At 42.0% G+C, this 20,846-nt stretch overlaps 1 protein-coding gene across 3 annotated transcripts in view; it reads right to left on the reverse strand.

Moving 5' to 3' along the window:
- SAMD12 (sterile alpha motif domain containing 12) overlaps nucleotides 1-20,846 on the reverse strand; it is a 375,863-nt gene that overhangs the window by 213,378 nt on the left and 141,639 nt on the right. For 2 of the 3 annotated variants that reach the window (XM_045508474.2, XM_010972582.3), the window contains exon 3: nucleotides 16,158-16,287. In XM_045508474.2, coding sequence (XP_045364430.1) covers nucleotides 16,158-16,287 — 130 coding nt within the window. Of the gene's footprint in view, nucleotides 1-7,464; nucleotides 10,192-16,157; nucleotides 16,288-20,846 lie in introns of those variants that run through there. The other variant, XM_045508473.2, reaches the window with a different exon arrangement.

The following is a 20,846-nucleotide window of genomic DNA, read 5'->3' on the forward strand; positions in this document are numbered from 1 at the left end:
TTTTATAACCATTACTGAGAAAATATAATTGGGCAAAGGGGGGAAGAGGGGTCTGCAGGCTACAGCCTGTGGGCCAAATCCTGCCTGCTGCTTGTTTTTGTAAATAAAGTTTTATTTTATTTAAAAAAAATTATTGTAGTAATAGTCAGTTTACAATGTGTCCACTTCTGGTTTACAACATAATGTTTCAGTTGTACATATATATATATACATGTGTTTGTTTTCACATTCTTTTTCATTATAGGTTACTACAAGATATTGAATATAGTTCCCTGTGATATATAGTAGAAACTTGTTTATCTATTTTTATATATACTAGTTAATATCTGCAAATCTCAAACTCCCAACTTATCCCTTCCTACTCCCTTTCCCCCTGGTAACCATAAGTTTGTTTACTATGTCTGTGACTCTGTTTCTGTTTTGTAGATAAGTTCATTAGTGTCTTCTTTTTTCTTTTTTTAGGTTCTACAAATGAGTGATATCATATGGTATTTTTCATTCTTTTTCTGGCTCACTCCATTTAGAATGACAGTCTCCAGGCCCATCCATGTTGCTGCAAATGGCATTACTTTATTCTTTTTCATGGCCGAATAGTATTCCATTGTAGAAATACACCACAGCTTCTTTAACCAGTCATCTGTTGATGGACATTTAGGTTGTTTCCATGCCTTGGCTATTGTAAATAGTGCTGTTATGAACATTGAGGCACATGTATCTTTTCAAATTAGAGTTCCCTCCAGATATATGCCCAGGAGTGGGATAGTAGGCTCATATGGTAAGTCTATTTTTAGTTTTTTGAGGAATCTCCATATTGTCTTCCATAATGGCTGCACCAAACTACATTCTCATCAGCAGTACAGAAGGGTTCCCTTTTCTCCACACCCTCTCCAGCAATGATTGTTTGTGGACTTTTTAATGATGACCATTCTGACTAGTGTGAGGAATAGCCAATAGGCATATGAATATATGCTCAATATTGTTATTATCAGAGAAATGTAAGTAAAATTTTATCAGAACACAGCCATCTCATTTTTTTCATTTACATATATATACACAGGCAGAGTTCAATACTTGTGACAAAGACCATATGGCCTGAAAAACCAAATGACCCTATATGGCCCTTTACAAAACAAGTTTGCCAACCCCTAGGTCAGAAGAACCCTTCCCTTGATATTGGATTACCCATTACAGCTTATGAGCTGTGTGAGCTGAGGAAGTCAGACTTCCCTGTCTCACTTTCCACATATATGAAGAGAAAGATAACTCCCCTTACAGTTGTTAACATATAAGAATTGTTTAAACACTGTTCCCTGCACATTAGGGAACTCTCAAAAACATTACCCTATTATCTACTTTCTTTACAGAAGATACACCAGTCCACCAGTCCACTAGGATGTGAAACCTAATGCAACTGCCATTTTTGTTGGTCAGAATTGCTCAATATTAGCAGCTCTGAACTTTAGCCACTCACTATTCTCATTTCTTCTGCATAAATTATAATCTCTGAGACTGTCATTAAGGTAACTTTCGGTTAGCCAACTTGCCATGAAGGGCTGGAACCTGAAATCTAGCATCGGTTGCACCCAAGTCTAGACATTTAGATGACTGAAACCATATGGCTGTATTTGTATTACAATCTGTTACTTGTGAGACACAGGCTAGTGAGCATTAAGTGTAGCTATGGGGTGACAGATTCTGTATTCCTGCCCTGCCGTCCTGAACAGAAGCTTTTCAGATAAAGGATATTCTTTCCCACCCTCCAAAATAACACCTGCCTCTTGAATTTCAGTGGGCCCACCAAGCTGCCACAACACGGTGACAATCCCTCTTGGCCCTGAGCAGAGGTCCGGACATAGCCTGCCAAAACCCACCTGAACAAAATATGGGACTCCAGACCCTGCAAAATTTCAAGTCTGTCATTCAAGTATACTTAAAGATGACATTCTGTGGGCTTGGTACAGATTCAAAATCAGAATGCTTCAAAAAAGTAAAACGGGGCTTCTCCAAGAATGAGACGGGAAGAGAGACTTGATTATCAATGGAACGTAATTATAAGAAGTTGCAGACAGGAGAGGACAGGATGAGCCTCATGAAGAGGAGGCAAATCAAGAGACTGAAGGACTAATAAGAGTATTCTTATCAACAGAAATAAAGAAAGGTTTAAGTTCAAGACTAAGCCTATTGAAGGAAGAACAAACTCAATTTAATCCAATCACCACTTATTAAATGTCTCTTTTATGCCAGGCACTGGGTTAACACAGCTAGAGATGGTGCAATACATCGGATGCTTTTGCTACCCAAGAGGAGTTTCTGGGCTGGTGGACGGGAGATAAACATGTAACCAAACAGTACGTGTTAGAATATTGATGATAGCACCTGTCACTAATTTGCTGTAAAAAATGTAAAGAAAATACAGAATGGAAAAATTAATGCAGCTTGGAAAGCCCCAGGGAAGGTAGGAAAGAGGAATAATTTGAGTCAAGCCTTGAAAATGACTAAATGTCCACCAGGTGACTATTGGGACAAGAGTGAGAGTGGTCTGCTGCAGTCTTGGGATATGATGGACACAAAGAATGGCTAAAATGAAGATGAGGAATGTTTATGCCAAGCTTAAGAATTTGGACTTTAGCCAGTGAATTTTATTTATACATATGTACACACACATATATATATATATATACACACAATTTTATTTTAAATGCAGAAAGTGACCTGGTCAAATGTGGTTTAAAATGACAAAAAAAAAAAAAAAAAAAAGGTTTCCTAGAAAACCATAAAGGAGGATATCACAGGAGATTGCTCAGGAGAAAGACTGGAAACCTAGACCACAGAGATGACAGTAAGACTCACGAGGAGGGAATGCAGACAGGATACAGCATGTTTTCAAACTGAAATGCAAAAGTGGAGACAGAAAGTCTCCAGAAGACCCAGAAGAGAGGGGAGAACAGACGAACCAAACTCTGGGGGGAGGAGGACATGTGAGCAGGAAGAAGGGCCAGGGTTAGGGTACTGGTCCTGGGAAAGAGATTTTCTCCTCAGAGACAAAGGAAACAGCTAAGGAGCGGTAAAAACACAGATAATATTGCAGGTAGGGATGTTAAAGAAATTGATCACTGCTAATCTCTACTTTTAGAGTAACAAGAGGGATGGGGGCTTTGTGGAAAGGGAGCTAGGTGTGGAACCACCTGTGGGGACCAGGAAAGGGGAAAAGCTGGAGACTGGTGAAGGAATTATCCAATAGCTTTAGGATCCACCTGGGCCAACAGCTCACGCATTGGTGATATCTCTCATCTGCACATTCGATTTTTTTCCAAAAGTGCTTTGAGCTGGTCACTTCACTCATCATTAAAGATGCTCTACCATTAATGGCTGTTGAATGACACTCAAGAGTGGAAACTCTGATTTCCTTAGCCTGAGACTCATGCCTTCTCTCATGTAGCTCTCAATCTACTCTTCTATCTCCACCTCCATTACTGTTCCCTCCTCAGGATTCAGAAACCCGAATGCTTTCAGGCTTAGGTGGGTGTTAACATGAACATAAGAAGAGGCAGGGTCTGAGGCAATAGGGAGTGGTGAGGTCTGTGGCTCAAAAGCCATTATATTTTCTTCTAAAATTCTCGCAGGGGCAAACAAAATAGATAAATACAACTTGATATTTCAGGTAACATCCCTTCTAAAATTTTACATGAAATAAATTTAGCCTCCTCCAAGCAGACTTCCTAATAAACCAGACTCACAGATACGAGTTCCTCCTCAAGTTCTCCTTGGTACTAACCCTCATATTTATTTTCTGTATCACTCACTTGTAGGATGCTATCTTTCACAGCAGAGAGGTCAAAACATGAGCTTTGGATTCAGATGACTATGAGTTAAAACCTTGACTTTGTCTCTTTTAGGCTTGAATGACATAAGACAAAGTATCTAAGTTTTCTGAGCCTTATTTTCCTCATTTGTAAAATGGAAATAATAATACTACCTTATGGGGTTATTGTGAAGTAAAATTAATATATGCAAAATATTTACTGGAGTGCCTGGCATGCAAACACTCAATAAAAAATTTTAATAATATATAGTTTTCCCCACATGATGATAATTTTCTTAATTGCAAGAATCAAATCTTCTGAATTCTTTATACTCTGAGTTACTAGAGAAATGTCTTGGGAGTATTTGATGCTAAGTGTTTGGGAGAAAAGTTGATGTTTATTTACAACAATTAGCACTACTCACAAATGCATGGGGCAAAGCAAAATTTTAGTGGGCTGGGGAAACTGAAGTTGGTAAGTTTTTAGGGCCCTAATTACAGAACTAAGATACTTTTACAAACAATGAAACAAAAATTACAAAAAATACACATTTGTATATATATCGATACACACACACACACACACACACACATATATATATACACTTTTATAATAACAACTAACACCAAGTTTGTAAGCTACATATCACTGTAATTATATTTTAGGGAAAGGGAAACTGAGGCTTAGAGAAGTTAAACAGACTTGGCCAAGGTCACCCACAGTGAATCATCAGTGGAGGGGACCCCATCACATGTCTCCACAGTCCATGCTTTCTCTAATCTTTCATAACTATCCAAGGCATACAGTTTGTCAGGAGCACTTAGCGGCCACATTACCCTAAAGTTAATATGGGAATCGAAAAATGTATCTAATGAGACTCTGAATGAGGAACATGAGAGTCCAAACACAGGTGGCTTGCAATGATGTTGGCCAAGACCTCTTGAGGACAGTGGCATTTCATCCAACGGTGCTAGAAGTTCTTAAATAAAATCAAAGCCGAGTGTGGGCTTCGGTTCCCCCCATAAATGACCTATGGCATCACGCTCATCACCATGAATAGTGCCATCTGAAGGAAGAGAGTCATCGGTCCACTAAGCAGATGGCGTCTACAAAGGCGTAGATTCTAAGCCCCTAGCAGAGCACAGCGATGAGGTCCTGCCCGTACAGCCTGGGCTTGGTGAGGATAGCAAACCTACCTTGGCAGGGAGAGAGTACACAGTATGTTAATTTTCAAACAGGGATTGGGAGCAAAACGAAGGAGAGGGGATCTCCAACTCTGTAATCTGACTTTTGCACATCCCCTAAACGCAAAAAGCAAAACAAAGACAAACTGACAGAGTTATTAACAAAGCCATCAGCCGAAAAGGAATCAAATGGATACAGAAGCTGAAGAGCAAACGGGGACTTTTCAAGACAGAACGTGCTTCATTGATTTAATTTCTCTGAAAGAGTAAAAAGCTCAGTGTTCAAACTAAAGGAGCAAAGAAAGTTAGACCTTCGATCATATTTGATTTAGCATAATGTGACCTTCTCATAGGGAACTGGGAAGGTGGAATAAAGAGGGGGAAGGGAAGGAAAAGCTGGGTCTGGCTGAAAGTAAGGAAGTATGAGACTGAGACTGAGATCGCGTTGGTGGCTGTAAAACGTTCCCTGTTCCTGGAGTTGGAGTGGAAAAACACGCTCACTGAAAGGGAGCCCGTTTCAGGTATCCACTCTGATTACTTCTAAGTGAGACACCCTGCTGGACTTTTCCTAAGAATCAGTCTCCTGTTCTGCCATATCAATGTGACCCAGCTTTGAACATTTCCTGGTAATCCAAGAAGCTGTGTGCCCTCACACAACTCAGTTCAGCTCTGGGCCTCTGTGTACTCACGTGAACAACAGGAGGCGGGAGGAGGTCCCTCCCAGTCTGACATGTCACGGAACCAATGGTCCCAGCCTCTCCCTCTCACTGTGGTTAGCACAGTGCATGGCCCGTGGTGGTGCTCATTACATGCTTCTAGCTCACTAAACACAGACAAATGGTGAGGATGACACATGACAGTATTGAGCCCCTACAAAGTGCCAGCACTGTTCTAAGTGTGCTCCACCTCCTCCCACCTCCCAGCAAGCCTGGGGGGTAGGTCCTGCTGCTGTTAAGCAGCTGAGTCACCCACTCAGCTCTGGGCTTCCTCCCCTGGAGCAGCTTGCAAGATTACCGAGGGCTACTAACCCGTTAGCACTGAACGGCTCCAGACACAGTTCCAGGGACTTGACGGGGAACAGATCTCAGCAGAGCTTCTGGCACAGAGAAGGCCTCCAAGAAATGATAGGCGTTATGCAAGATTTCAGAGGTTTTCTAAAAGCAGGACTGCTCCAGGGTTACAACTTTGGTAAGAATGTTCCTTCTGGCGGGGCACTGCCATTTCTCAGGTTCCAGAAGCCTTTGGTGTGGGTCTGGCTACCTGGTGCTGGCCGGGAAAAGGGTACCTTGCGTGTGAGAGATGCACTGGGATATGGGTTTAGGAAGCTAGCTCCTGACTCCAGCTCTCCATTTCCTGGCCTTGGGACCTAGACACACCTTTCCCTTCAGTCTCAGCTTCCCAAACTATGAAACCTATAGTGGGGAGGGTAATAGCTCAGTGGTAGAGCGCATGCTTAGCAGGCATGAGGTCCTGGGTTCAATCCCCAGTGCCTCCATTAAACCAAACCAACCAAACAAAAAACAAACCTATAAAAGTGGTGAGCTGAGGGGAGGGGCAGACCATTCAAGAGACAACAGAATCAGGTCACCATAATAATCCTCCCACCTGTGAGAGGAGTCGACTGTAATAATTCTGCAGTGGGCAGTCAGTGGGTGATAGAAGAATGGTGGGGGGTGGTATATTTAAGTCTATCCTACTAGTTAAAAAAAGGGAATATTCCTTCTGTTCTAGTTCTGATCTCTGCAACAACGAATAGTTCACTTGGTGACAACTTCTGCTCTTATCCTGCCAAATACCATCTCTAATATTAAATAAATGATGTATTTAGAATATCACTATATGTTCCCTATGAGCAGTGCTTTCCTTATGCTAGCTTACAAAGCGGCATTGCTCTGTGATGAAAATGGGAGAAATACAAACAATGTATGTTTTTCTTAAAGTAAAGCATATTCCATTTTTAAATCATGAGTTTTTTCTGTTGTTTTTTTTTTTTTTTTTGGTTAAAATTCCTTTGGTTTATAAAGTGGTGGTGAGGGTAGTTTTTAATTTAAAAAAAACTATTAGTGAGTGAAATACAGAAGTGGCAGCTACATGCTACTGCAATAATTATTTCCTGAAATTTAACTTACCTGTGCAATCCAAGTCTTGGATTGCACAGGTAAGGCGCAGACACGCAGAATCTCAATAAGACAACAGAACTGCTCTCCTTTCATCAGCAGTAAATCTTCCAGCAACTGACAAAACTACACCTTTCGTTATAAGAATGTTCTGATAACTTCAGATTATTCTTACAGCAAAGAATGCATAAAGTGGATATTCAAACCCAATCTCTTTATATATAACCATACACTATAGATAAATTCATATGAAACCATATCTATCTATTTATCCATCTATCATCTTTAATCTAAATGATCCTATAGCCATTATGGAAAGACGTGGGATGACAGTTTCATTTTTTCCCTTTAAAAAATATTATCCCCATTTTAGAAAACCTGGGAAGCACACAAGCTTTTAAAAACCAACTTTATTGAGATATAATTTACTTACTATAAATTTCACACATATGAGGTGCCAAGTAGATAACTTTGACAAAGATACAAAGCATTTTCATCACCACGGAAAGTTCCTTTGCTCCTGTTTATAATCAATCTCCCTCCTACCCACTCCCAACTCCAAGCAACCACTGATCTGACTGCGATCACTGCAGTCACTGTCGGTTAATTGTGTTTTAGAATTTCATATGATTGGGATCACACCGTGTGTATTCTTTTGTACTTCTTTCACTGAGTGCAACGTGAGGTTCATTCGTGTCGTCACATGCATCGGTAGTTGGTTCCTTTCCACTGTCCTGTATTGTTTTCAGTGTGAATATAGCACAGTTTGTTTATCCATTCTACTCTTGATGGGCCTAAAGGTTGTTCAGAATTTTTGTCTGAGTAAAGCTCTTTGAGGTATTAGCGGACGGGAATTTTTATGAACATATGTTTCCAATTCTCTTGGGTAAATACCTCAGAGTGGAACTGCAGGATCGTCTAACAAGAGTGTGATTAACTGTGTAAGAAATGTAGTTTTTGAATCAGGTGGCACTGTATTTACAAGAACGATGTAAAAGAGACCCAGTTGCTCTACCGTTAACAGTACTTGGTGTATTGCCAATCCTTTGAATTTTAGCCATTCTACTGTGTATAAACTCACTGGGGTTTTATTTGCACTTTCCTGATGATGTAATATTGCTGAGCATGATTTCATGTGCTTATTGGCCATTCTTCTGTCTTCTTTGTGACGTGTCCAAATCTTGTGTCCATTATTATTGGGTTGGTCCCTGCTCCGGCTAAGCAGGTCTTCAGGGCTGTATCTCCTGAACGTGCCCTACTCTCCAGGTTTCAGGGTGGTGACTTGCATTGTGACATCAGTTCTCTGATGGGTCCAAAACAAAACAAAACAAAACCCCACAACTCTGATTTTCAGTTTGTCCAGCTTTTTCTTGTGAGAATCAGAGTGATGACATCCATGCTCTTTACATATCAGAGCTGAAATCAGAAGCCTTCTGCATCTAGTGAGATGATGTGACGGTCTTCATTTACTCTGTTAAAGGGATCGACCACATTGACTGATTTTGAAAATGGAAACAACCTTGCATTTCTATGATGCAACACCCTTTTGTCTCCTGCTAGAGTCAACCTGCTTGTACTTTCTCAAACTTTTTTAGGTGTATGTTCATGAAGGATATTGATCTATACTGTATCATTCTTGTAATACCTTTGTCAGGTTTTGATACCAGGGTTACTCTGGTCTCATAAAATGCGTTTGGAAGTACTCTCCCCTTTCTCTATTCTCTGAAAATATTTGCGTAAGTTTGATTACTAATTCTCGACTGCTTTAGTTCACTGGAAAAAGTCTTTGGTGAAGTTTTCTTCATGGGAAGTTCTGATCAAAAGTTTAATTTATTAAGAGACACGTGGTTATTTAGGTTTTCCAGCTTTCTTAAATGAGTTTTGTTACGGTTTTTAAGGAATTAGTCCATTTCATCTAAGTATATGGGCATACACCTTCTCATAATATTTTCTTACCTTTCAATGCATGTAGAAAACTTAGTGATGTACCCAATTTCTCACTTGAACTTGTCTTTTTTTCTCTTGTTCAGTCTGGCTAGATGTTTATCAGCTTTGTTGATCTTTTCAAAGAATTAACTTTACCTTTGTTGATTTTCTTTATTGTATGTTTCCTGTCTCATTGATTCCAGCTCTTTGAGATTAGTATTCTTCCTTTTCTACTTCTTAAGGTAAAAATTTAATCCATTGATTTCAAGTCTTTCTTCTTTCTTCTCTAATACTGGCCTTTAATGCTATAATTTTCCTCTAAGTTCTACTGTAGCTGTACTGCACAAATGTCTGAAATATTAATGTTTCTATTATCATCCAGTTCAAAATATTTTCTAATTTCTCTTGAGATTTTCCCCTTTTAAGCATGTGGTTAACATGAATGTGTGTTAAGTTTCTAAATATTTGGGATTTTCTTGTTATCTTAGTAATGACTTTTTTCGGTTATTCATAGATCATTTTTTTTTTTAATGACTTCTAATTTAATTCTGTTTTGGTCAGAGGATGCACCCTGGGCTACTTCAGTTTTTTGAAATTTACAGAGGTTGACTTGTGCCCTGGCGTATAGTACATCATGGTGAATAATCCTCCTGAATTGGAAAGTGTGCATATTCTGAACTTCTTGGGTGTAGTTTTCTGCCTGGCATATGGTAGTGACTACATACATTTTAAAAAAATAAATGAATTAACTGATTTAACAAATAAATAATATAAATAGAAAGGGAGCAGTTAGAGGCTAGAATGAAACTACGGTTGACCCCTGAACAATCCGACGGGGGGCTGGGGGAGGTTAATTGGCATATAGTACATAATTAGCCTTCTACATCCATGGTTCCTCTGAATCTGCAGATTCAATGGACTGTGTAGCACTGTTGTGTTTACTACTGTTAAATACCTGCATCTAAGTGGACCTGTGCAGTTCAAATCCACTTTGTTCAAGGGTCAACTGTATTTAGAGAGAAAGGAGGGAGTCGGTGCAGCGAGACTGAAGATGAGAGGACGGCTGTAACCGAGGAAGCCAATATCCAGAAGATATACGGGTTGTCTGGTTAAAGCAGAGGCGGAAAAGGCTGTCTGCAGAAGGAAATGCGGGCATGCTTTCTGAAACAAGAAGAAGGAGAAGGCAGCTGTGACGGATGGTAAACAACTGGAGGGAAGTCCCATCGGACAGGCTGTAACGTCTCAGTGTAGCAGAAACCAGAGAGGAAGGAAGGACTTGGGAGGAGGCATTTGGGACATCAGCTCATCAGGCCACTGGCATGAAGGAAAGGATGGAGGATGCACCCTGTCTCCCTGAGGCCTGGCACCAGAATCTGGACTTGGGGACAGTCATCGAGGGTTTCCTTCAGTAAAGGCTTCTAACCCAGGAACCTAAACAAGATCTGGGTGGGGGGTTCAGCTAAACCTCAGCAGAACTTTCTAATAATTCTTTCAACTGTCGACTTAATGTGACAGGCCGTACCGTAGGGCTTTATCCTGGGAGCTACAGGCTGGGATACTCACTCCAGGTGAGGAGGAGTAAGAAAGGCTTTTGCAGGAGGTGGTATCTGAACTAAAGCCTGAAAGGAAGTTGGGATTAACCAGGTAAACGGGTGGGTCTGAGGACTGTAGGAAAGGGCATGGTGTTTGAGAGCACAGTAGCTAAGGGCAGGAGGGAGTAAGAAAAACCACAACTGTCGTCCAAAACAGACCCCCCAAAAAGCAGTTTGCTTTTAAAATTATGAATGCTCATCCCTGGGGGTGTCTGAGCAAAGGCTGGCTGGGCACCTAGCAGAGGCTTCAGAAAGGACACACGGGGAGACATCTGAGGAACTGGCAGTGGGGCACTCACCCCCCACGCTCTTTCCTCCTGGAAGAACTTCCCTGACCAGTGCTCCTGGCCTCTCTCCTCCCCTCTATACGGTGCCCTTGGAAGCAGGAAGTGGGTTTGCTCAGCCCAGACTCCTGTTCTGTCCTGCCTTGTGACCTGTGTGCCTGAGGCAGTCTGCTTTCTTTCATGAGGTTAGAGGGGCAGCTCCCAGCTGTGTCAGCGACCAGAAAGCCTAGTTTAGAAGGAGAATATTCTCAGCAAACCAATTCGTCTGAAGACCTAAATGACAATCTCCAGAAGAGCTTTATCAGGAATGAAGCTGGTGTTGTGATCTGCACTCATACTTCTCACTGAAAGGTATGTTTTTAAACTGACCCCACAAAGCCTGGGATGACTCCTGAAGTCCCTTGCAACGTTCAGAAGTCTATTACCATGAATCATTAAGACAGCCAAAGCCAGCCACCTTGGTTTAAGAACGCCGAGGAGCACAAAAGTGATGTTAGTAAGCTTTCTATCAAACGGGGTTAAAAATGAAGAATAAACGCTGCTATTGGAAAATTAACTTATGAGAAACAACTTGGGCCCAAATGATGTCAGAACTTTACTATGTAGATATAAAATGCTTGAGATTCAATTAAAGCCATAGAGCAGTTCTTGAGGAAGAGAAACATAACAAAATACAAAGGGATACAAAAGAAGAACACACTGTTCAGAGGGAAAACCAGTGAAGACCAGCAAATGCATGGACGAGGCACCGTGGTAGTTCAGTAAGCACACAGTTACTGGGCTGCACTGGACCCCACAAAGCAGTGTTCCCACAGGTGCAGCCCATAAAACAACCACGCCACTTCTTTTGACACTTGTGAACCACATGCCCCATTGGTCTCAATGGGTAACTCCAACCACAATAAAAAGACTAGGAAGACAAAAGCAGAAGGATACATGTTAGCAAATGCACAGAACCTACAATCCAGAGGTTTGGAAAAGGTAAAGAGGTTCCCCCTTTACTCAGTAGCATAAGAAGAACTGCCAAATTTCAGGGTGCTACATCTAAACAGAACATTTTGAAAAGGGGAAAGGGGTACAAATGGGCAGTGGTTGATGCACAAAAGGAACCAGACGTGGGGTGGGGGGAATAGCTCAGAATAGCTCAGTGGTAGAGCATGTGCTTAGCACGCACAAGGTCCTTGGATCAATCCACAGTATCTTCGTTAAAAAAAAAAGAAAAGAAAGAAAGAAAGGAAAAGAAAGAGAAAGAACCAGAAGTATTCAGCTACTCTGTAGACCACTGACAATCAGTACTAACCACGTGCAGGGACACTCACACGATAACTGCTTACTCCTACAGACACCTAAAAGAGCCCCACTGCTGTTCCACGATGCAGGCCACGTGGAGCCCTTTTACACATTAAAAATAGCTTTTAAAAATCCACTTTGTATTCTGGGGAGCTCTGAGTGCTTCACCCATGAAAATAAGTCTTTAAAGTTGGCCGGGAAAAGAACCTTTTGCAGACGGAGGGCAGGATGCTGAAGGAAATGAGTTGACTTTAGCAACCACCACAGGAAGAATCCCAGGCACAGCCAGGGGCTGCTAACGCCTCCAACCTGAAAGGATTCTTAACTGTGCATAAAAGAGACTCGGAGAGTTGCCTGTGAGCTTACACCTGGCCCCGGCAGAGCTACTTCATCAGCATGCCAAGTCTGGCCTCAGAAAGCTAGGGAAAGACTCCTGCAAGCACAGGAAAATAGACACATTTCTTTCCTTCAAGCCTAATCTGATGATTTAAATCTGTCTATCCTAATGCCTCTCAGGTGCTCAAGCCATCTTCCGCCTGCTAAGAGCGTGTCTGTAGGGAGTTACCACTAGTAGCTTCTCTTCTGATTAAACACATCTGCCACAAAAATAGCAGGTGCCTTCCGGACACAATGAAATTCTCGGGAATTCGAATAGGAAATCTGCAGAAGGTGCCTTTGAATGCTGGTGCCTTAAGTTTTCTTAGACTTTGGGGAAACTGGGGTGGTGGGGGGCAGTTTGTTTAGAATTTAATGTCTTTCAAACAAAAGCAGCAGAAAAATATTAATATAGTGGAATCGCTGCCTAGAGCAAATTTTAGAAAAATCGAACAACTACCGAGGTCACAGGGACATTTTCAAAAAATTTAAAAATCATGACTCTTATCGAATACAAAAACAAACACCTATTTAAGATTTTGTGAAAACCAGTAAGGTTAGTTACAACCAACTCAAAGGAGAATCCAAACAGCAGACACATTTTTAGACCAGGAAGGGTGAAAGGAAAACGTAAATGGGAGGCAAAGCGCACCTTTTCCACAGTGGCTAGGGAACTCGACTGCATCTCTGTGGGACAGAATTTACACATCGACAACAGGAATTATTTTATACTGCTATCAGTTACCTACAACTTACAGGGTTGTACGACAGCTTCGTAGAATCAGAATTAGATAACCCAAAAGTATGTGCTATTGAGGATGCACAGTTTTCTCCAGAAGCACAATTTTTTCCCCACACAGGGCACTGACCATTTTATTTATTGCTGTATTCCCCAAACCTGGTGCAGGGTAGACTCTCCATAAATACTTGCTAAAGGGATAAACGTCCACTATGTGTCAGGCATTAAGCTAAACCCTTCACATGCATCATCCCCTTTAATCTTCCCCAAAACCCTTTAAGATAAATATTATCCTGGTATCGCTAACTTGAAACCAGCTGATGCGATGTTGCACAGTTATTACCTGTCAGAGGCTGGGGGTGGAGGACAGGGATGGGGGAGGATTTACCTCAGGTTTATGATCAGAAAGCTCATTTAAAAAAAATTAATTCTTATTTTTTATTGAAGTGTAGCCAATCTTTTTTTCCCTTATCCTTCTTTCCATTCAATATACATCTTTTTTATTTATCATCACAGTACCATGTGCTTCTAAATTAAGGGACTGTTTATCTGTTACAGAGATAATATGCTTCCTCGATGAGCATGACACTGGAGATGCTTGCTTTAAGACAAATAAATGAGAGCCGTACTACAGAGAACCTAAGCATACATAAGCGAACCAGGAACATCTTTACTGCAGCCTTGCAGAAAGCACAGGCTACTTACTAGCCCAGACTTCCGCCCCTCCCCCACAACCCTTAGGTGCTTAGGTCTCAATTGTTAGGATAATAAAGGTGGATGAATTCAATACTGTTTACGTGTGTGGCTTGTTTTCGCAGAAAGAAGAGCAGCACTTAGGAAAAGAGCAGCAGCTAACACTCACGCACGCTTACTAAGACCGTGAACCCCAGCCGCACAGTGAGGCGGCTGCTATTATCATCTCCTATTTACAGGTGGAGAATGCTCAAGTGCACCAAGTCCCAGAATCCCACAGCTGAGCTCCAGGCCTGGGCTTTGACCCGGCGCTTGTAAACACCGCCCCGCCCGCACCCTGAGTCACGCTACTGTCCCCATCAGCTGTCGAGGTTGGCTCTGCCACCACGTGACACGATTTTCCACAATCCTCTTTGCCCAGTTTATCAGAGCCTACAGGGGTACTAGGATTCCCGCAGGGGCCGGCATCCCAGGGCTGGTAGTGGTGGGCTGGCTGAAGTCCTGAAAGCTGTTTGCTGGCTATCTGGCATCTGTGACCACTTGGGTAGTTTACACTGACCCTTGGAGAGGCAGAGGCCAGAGAACAGGGGACCAGGGTGGTCTTCTGAGTCCTCAAACAGATGAATGTCAGAAAGATGGGGGCCAAATCTTAATCTGAAATCACTCTCTCTGTTCTTTAAGCCCCCAAAGAATCCCGTGCTTTCTTTTCTAGACTGAAAACAGGCTGCCCTCAGAATGGAGTCAGATATTAGACACCCTCCAGGTGAGTTCTGGCATGAAGCACAGCACAATGTCGGCATGCAGAAGGCGTCAATAAATGGTTGACTTGGTGGTTTACTGACATTATTTCATTTAATCCTCATAATGCCTTCCTGAGACAGGTATTATTATTATTATTATTATCTCTATTTTGGAGATGAGGAAGTGAGGTTCAATAACTTGCCTAGGTTAAGCAGCTTACCCAAGATCCTAAAAAGGTGGTGATTCACCAACAGCAAGGAGTTTCATGGAGACCAAGGTGCCATCAGAAGCAACATGACAGCCGTCTGAAACATGTCATTTAGCAGAAAGCCTTAGGAAGTGGTGCCATTTACTACAGAAGCACTGAAGCACGAGACCTTCGTTTCTGAGGGGCGTACAGCTCATCCTCTCCAAACCATTATAAATTCTTACCCTGCTCTCAAGAGTATCGCAGAATTCCCACCCCTAATAAGAGATAAACGCTGCTTTCAAATAAGATCATGAAAAAGGTTTTGCCATTACTCTCACACAGACATTCAGAAACATTAGGCAGAAATAATCTGATGAAGGTTACCACAATCAGCCAAATGGTTGGTAACTGGTTGATAACTTTTAGAGGTGGAATAACTTACCCTGTATAGGATTTTGCTTTTGACTTAAGGGACTAAGAAAAAAAATCTAGACATTTGGAATCTAAGAGAAGTTGCGACACTGGCTTCAGGATTTCATTCAAATGGGCCATTACCTCTAGTTGGGAGGAGGAAAGAAGTGCATTAAGGACCATTTCTATGCTTAAATTAGGAGGATTTCACTCTCTGTTAACTCAGTTTGAGCTACACCTGTGTGTTTCTCACATATTTAAATATGACTAACTTGGTCGCTCTGATTCTCTACCTCAGCGTTTTTTTAAATGTTATTTGATATTAGAAACCTTTTTTCCAAATTGAGTTTTCTGTACAATTTGAGTATGTAAAACGGACACACCCATCTCAACCCAAAGCACACCCCTTGTCCCTCCGGTAGCCTCTAGTACCCCCAAGGATTCATATGTACAAGTCTTCTCTGCTTAGAACATCTACGTATGAATCCTGTAAGCAAGTCAGTTTGAAAGACTCCCTTTCTTTTCTCTAGGACTGCCGAGCTCTTAGTTTCTCTAGAACCACCCCCCTCCAACGCCTTCCCCTGAATACCACACACGTTCATGCTGGACACTCGTTGGTTCTCTGAAACAATCACCCATGCTTGTTAAGCAGCATGGCTTGCATGGATCCGGAATTTATCACCCCTTTCAAAGCAAGCCCATGCCGGAAAATTTTAGCAGGAAGATGCCTCTTTGTGTTAAGGGTATGGGAAAGGCCACTGAGACGGGGAGAGGCAGAGGGAGCAAAGTGTTCTGGATACTGCATACTTTACCAGTTATGTCATGCTGTTTGAATGACTCGCTGTAGATCTGATACTGATTCGGACAATGTTTCTTCAGCCACTTGCAGACATCCTGCTGAGTCCACAGAGCCACTGGTTTTGACAGCTTCACCGCGGCCGACTATAAACACAGAAGGAAAAGAAGGTCTGTTAACAGCAGCCCCATTCCTAGAAAGGCACCACTGGTGGAAGTCCTGTGATGCGGGAAAGGCTACAGGCTGGATTCCCTGGAGATAAATATCTGGCTCTTGTCCTCCGAACTTCAGCAGACCTCCATACCCCTGAAAACCAGAAAGAAAGGGTCCAGGTGGAGAAGGGCCTGACAATCACATTTATTCTCGAGTTGTCTCTACTGAAAAAAGTCCCTAGGAAGAAGTGTTTTCTGATGAATATTCTAACCACGAGGCAATGGGGTTGCTAAGAAACTGATTAGATTTTAGGGATGAATAGCTGCCCCCAAGTGGCCTTTCTCTGTATCCCAAGAAAGTGTCTATTTTTCATTATCCCCTGATATCCCTAGTACCTAGTATAACTGGCTTCAGCAGGTGCTAACAATTACTTTAGAAATGAATGTTACAGGGTTTTGACACCTGCATGCTGAAAACCACACGTTGGCCTGGGAGCTCTGGATTTAGGGCCGTCCTGTAAAGTCTAGGAATTAGCTACGCACAGGAGGAAAGGAAAAAGTCAATTCCACCAGCATGTGGGGAATGGTAATAACGTAATGAGGGTGGGTAGACTTCATGGAGAAGCCAGCTAGCCCAGGTCTTTTACTGCCCACTGGACCTTTCAGGGAGGTGGATGAAATAAATCCAAGGTGCAAAAGACTCAGCCTTTGGCCAATGGCAGGTTACAGATACATTCCTGAACTAACACGCACCAATTGTGCTACATGCTGGTCTTCCTCATAGACCCCAGGAGCTTGGATGAAGCTAGAGGAAAGCCTAACTAGCTAGAATTTTTATCATTCTGGATCCATTTTTACATTCTGGGTCAGGATTTTCATACAGCTAGGTCTCTAAAGGGTGCTGGGTGGTACACAGATCTGGCCTTGAGCATCACTGATCTCCCCAGGGTCATTCTCTTTCACTTCTCTTTCAATGTTTCAGATTATGCAAAGGGAGAGTCTCAATTCGTATGAGTGAGATTTAACATCTTTCTAACACGTGCTAACATGATTTCTGACAAAAAGAGGGCTTGCTTCAGCCTCAGAATTGTCATCAGAAAGTGGAACCTTCGTCTAGTATATAACTATTTTGTTTTTACTTTTTTTGTATTTAAGGTTACCTTTGTGACAAATAAATTATGACCAAAAATATATTTTATTTTCTGCAGTAATATGTAGTTTGCTTTTTAAAACTTGAGTTAAAAAAAAAAACTGGGTCATTATTTACAATTGCCCAGATATGGAAGCAACCTAAGTGTCCATCAACAGATGAATGGAGAAAGACGATGCGGTGTATATGTATATATAATGGAATACTCCAGCCATAACAAGGATGAAATTTTGCCATTTGTAGCAACATTGGTGGACTTGGAGGGCATTATGCTAAGTGAAATAAGTCAGAGAAAGACAAATACTATATGATATCACTTATAATGTGGAATCTAAAAAATACAACTAGGGAATATTAAAAAAAAAAAGCCGACTCATAGATACAGACAACTAGCGGTTGCCAGGCGGATGGGGGAATCTGGGAGGGTCAACCTAGGGGTGGGAGAATAAGAGTATAAACTATTAGGTATAAAATAAGCTAAAAGGATATATTATACAACACAGGGATTACAGCCAACACTTTATAATAACTATAAATGGAGTATAACCTTCAAAAATTGTGAATCATTATATTGCATACCTGTAACTTATATGATATTGTACACCAACTATACTTCAATAAAAAAGTCAACTTTAAGAAAAAATTAAGGAAACAGTAATGCAGATGTTAACAATAGTAAACAGTGGATGTGATATGCAGGTGATTCAAATTTAGGAAATAGTGCTCAGGTGTTATTTTTTATTAGTATATTTCCAGTGGTACGATTTTTGGGGCCATCACTTATAAAATAATCACAAACCATCCACAACACTTTTTACTTTGTGCTGTGGTAATTCTCTTTTACTCTTTTTTTTTTTGAATGTATATATATATATATATATATATATATATATATTTCTTAAGTGTGGCAGACTGCATTTCCCAAAGATGATTATTTTAAGATGATTTTATATATGCAAATATACATAGACACACACATGCAGGTATATATCTGCCTTTCATTCACTGTGGTTGTCATTCCTCCACTGCTATTTGGGGTTGATATTCCCTCCCCTTGAGTTTTGGCAGGATCCATGGTGGTCCTGGCCAACGGAGTACAGAGGCATAGATGCTATCCATGTGACTTCTGAGGTTATGTCATAAGACAGATACAGCTTCTGCCTCGCTCATCCCCTCCAGCACTCACCCTGGGAACCCAGCCATCATATTGTGAGGAAGCCCAGTTCCCATGAAGAGACCAGGTATAGGAATTTTGGCCAATCCCTCAGCTGACAGCCACCACCAACCCTATCAACCATCAGACAAACAAGCTGCAGATGCCTCCAGCCACCAGGCTTCAATTCTTTCAGCTGAGACCCCCGGATACCATGATGCAAAGACAAACCAGCCCTGCTGTGCCCTGAGTGAAGTCCTCATCCACATAATCCACAGCATCATCAACAGCTGTCTTCTGCCACTAAGTGCTGGGGTCATCTGTCTCGCAACCCCAGTGACTGGAACACTCAGTGAGGACAGAACAGTTATAACTACGCTCCCCTGAGTGCCTCGCACTCGACACATGTTCTCTACAGCCACAGTGAGTAAGGAAATGAACTAATGACGTGAAACCAATCTTGCTGAGCCTGTGCTCACATGCCTGCTCTGCGATTTAATCAGCAGGGAATTTTAAATCTAGCCTTTGCTTTTCTATGCCCACTGTGTGTTGTGCTCATGTGACTCCTATTCAAACCTGTCTGCCTCTTCCTTCAGCGCTACATCCTCTAGTCCCAGGCCCCCAGCCATGTTCCCTCTAACCACTGCGTGCAACCCTATCAATTGCTTTCCTAATTTCGATGAGCGAGAAGGGCCCCGGGCATGGATGGGGCAAATCGGGGCATGTTTTGTTATTGTTTAGTTTTATCCTTTTCTCCCGTTGTCACCTCTTTTCCTCTGCATGATTAGGAAAACAGAGTTTTGGCTCCTTTAGCTAGAAATGCACTTACCACCATGTTTCACAAGTCAGCACCTCTGAATCCAGCTCCTTCCTGCTCTAAAAATTCTCCTTCAGATTAGCTGAATGAGTTCATAGCTGACACATCATTGCCCGGAAACCCCTTGCAAGTTTCTTGCAAGTAAAGCTAATCACATCTTTTGAAAAATCCTACAAACCAGTCACGGAAGGCTGTAAATTAGGAAGGGAAAGGCGAGAGGATGAAGTCGCTTATACATCAATACACACAGCTTCTGGGAGGTCATTCTTCCACTTGCTCATTTCCTAGGAAAGAGGGCACCCTCAGCCCCAAGACAAGTCCCATCAACTGGGGATTCAGGTGGTGATTAATCCGAACACATCAAGTCAACTCAGAATACATCTGCACCCGCCCACCACGTACGCCTGTGTTGCGCATTTCCTTCTCTAATAAATCCGGGTGTTCTGAGGCTAACACTCCAGGAGCTGCTTTGCTTTTCCTTCACAATCTACTCTTACTCAGCAGAAATTTGGTGTTACTTGTCTGGATAGCAATAAACTCAAAGCTTCAGGCATAGATTTTTTAAGACCATATGAACCTATGGGGATATGTCTCCATGGAAAAAGGCATAACAAATAAAACAGGGAGGGATAAACAGTCCTGCCATTAATAAGCACTGTTTGTTTCTTCTTAATCAGATAGCGATACAAGTACTGGCCCCATTTATCAGCTGGTTCTTAGCCTTGGCTTCATTAAGAAACTGTTGTTAGTTTGTGACACTTGTGAAGGGCTGTCGGTGGTGACTCCCGTTGCCCCAGTCTGCAGCCGTTCTCACAGCAGACTTTCACAGGTTCTGCCTCACCTTCTCTTTGTGTAGCAGCCCAGGTCGACTTCTGTTAATCCTCCATCTCTCATCACGCCCCTGTCCCCGACAACAAATGAGTTTGCGGAGTGAATGCCATAACCTGATATCTTCCAAGAGCTTAAAATAATTTGGAACAACCAGCCTGTGTTAAACAGACATCAGTCTACTTATCACACTGTCCCACTGGGAGGTGCAGAGCTGTCCAATCGTAACAGCTGTTGAGTGTTCCTTCTACCGCCCTCCCTTCTTCGGCCACCCAACACGCAGGCCTCTCTTTTCACCCAACTTTAGATAATTTTCTCTAATATGCGGTGCTCCCTCCACCCACAGTAGGAGCCTAAACCAAAATAACAGTTCATAAAACAAAGAATATTTCATATTTATGAGAAACAATAAACTAATTAAAAAAAAACCCATCTTGCGCAAGGCAAACATAAAAAACCAAACCATTTGCCCCGTTTCTTTCTCCAGGCTCAGGTCTGCTACATCAGACTCTGGATTTCCAACCCTGGAGACAGTTTTGGTTTGTTCTGCTGCCCTGAAAGAGGCCAGAGGCAGTGTGTTATCTTAACCCCTGTGCAGCATGACG

Source organism: Camelus bactrianus, chromosome 25, assembly GCF_048773025.1.
Source record: "Camelus bactrianus isolate YW-2024 breed Bactrian camel chromosome 25, ASM4877302v1, whole genome shotgun sequence".
Lineage (NCBI taxonomy): Eukaryota > Metazoa > Chordata > Mammalia > Artiodactyla > Camelidae > Camelus > Camelus bactrianus.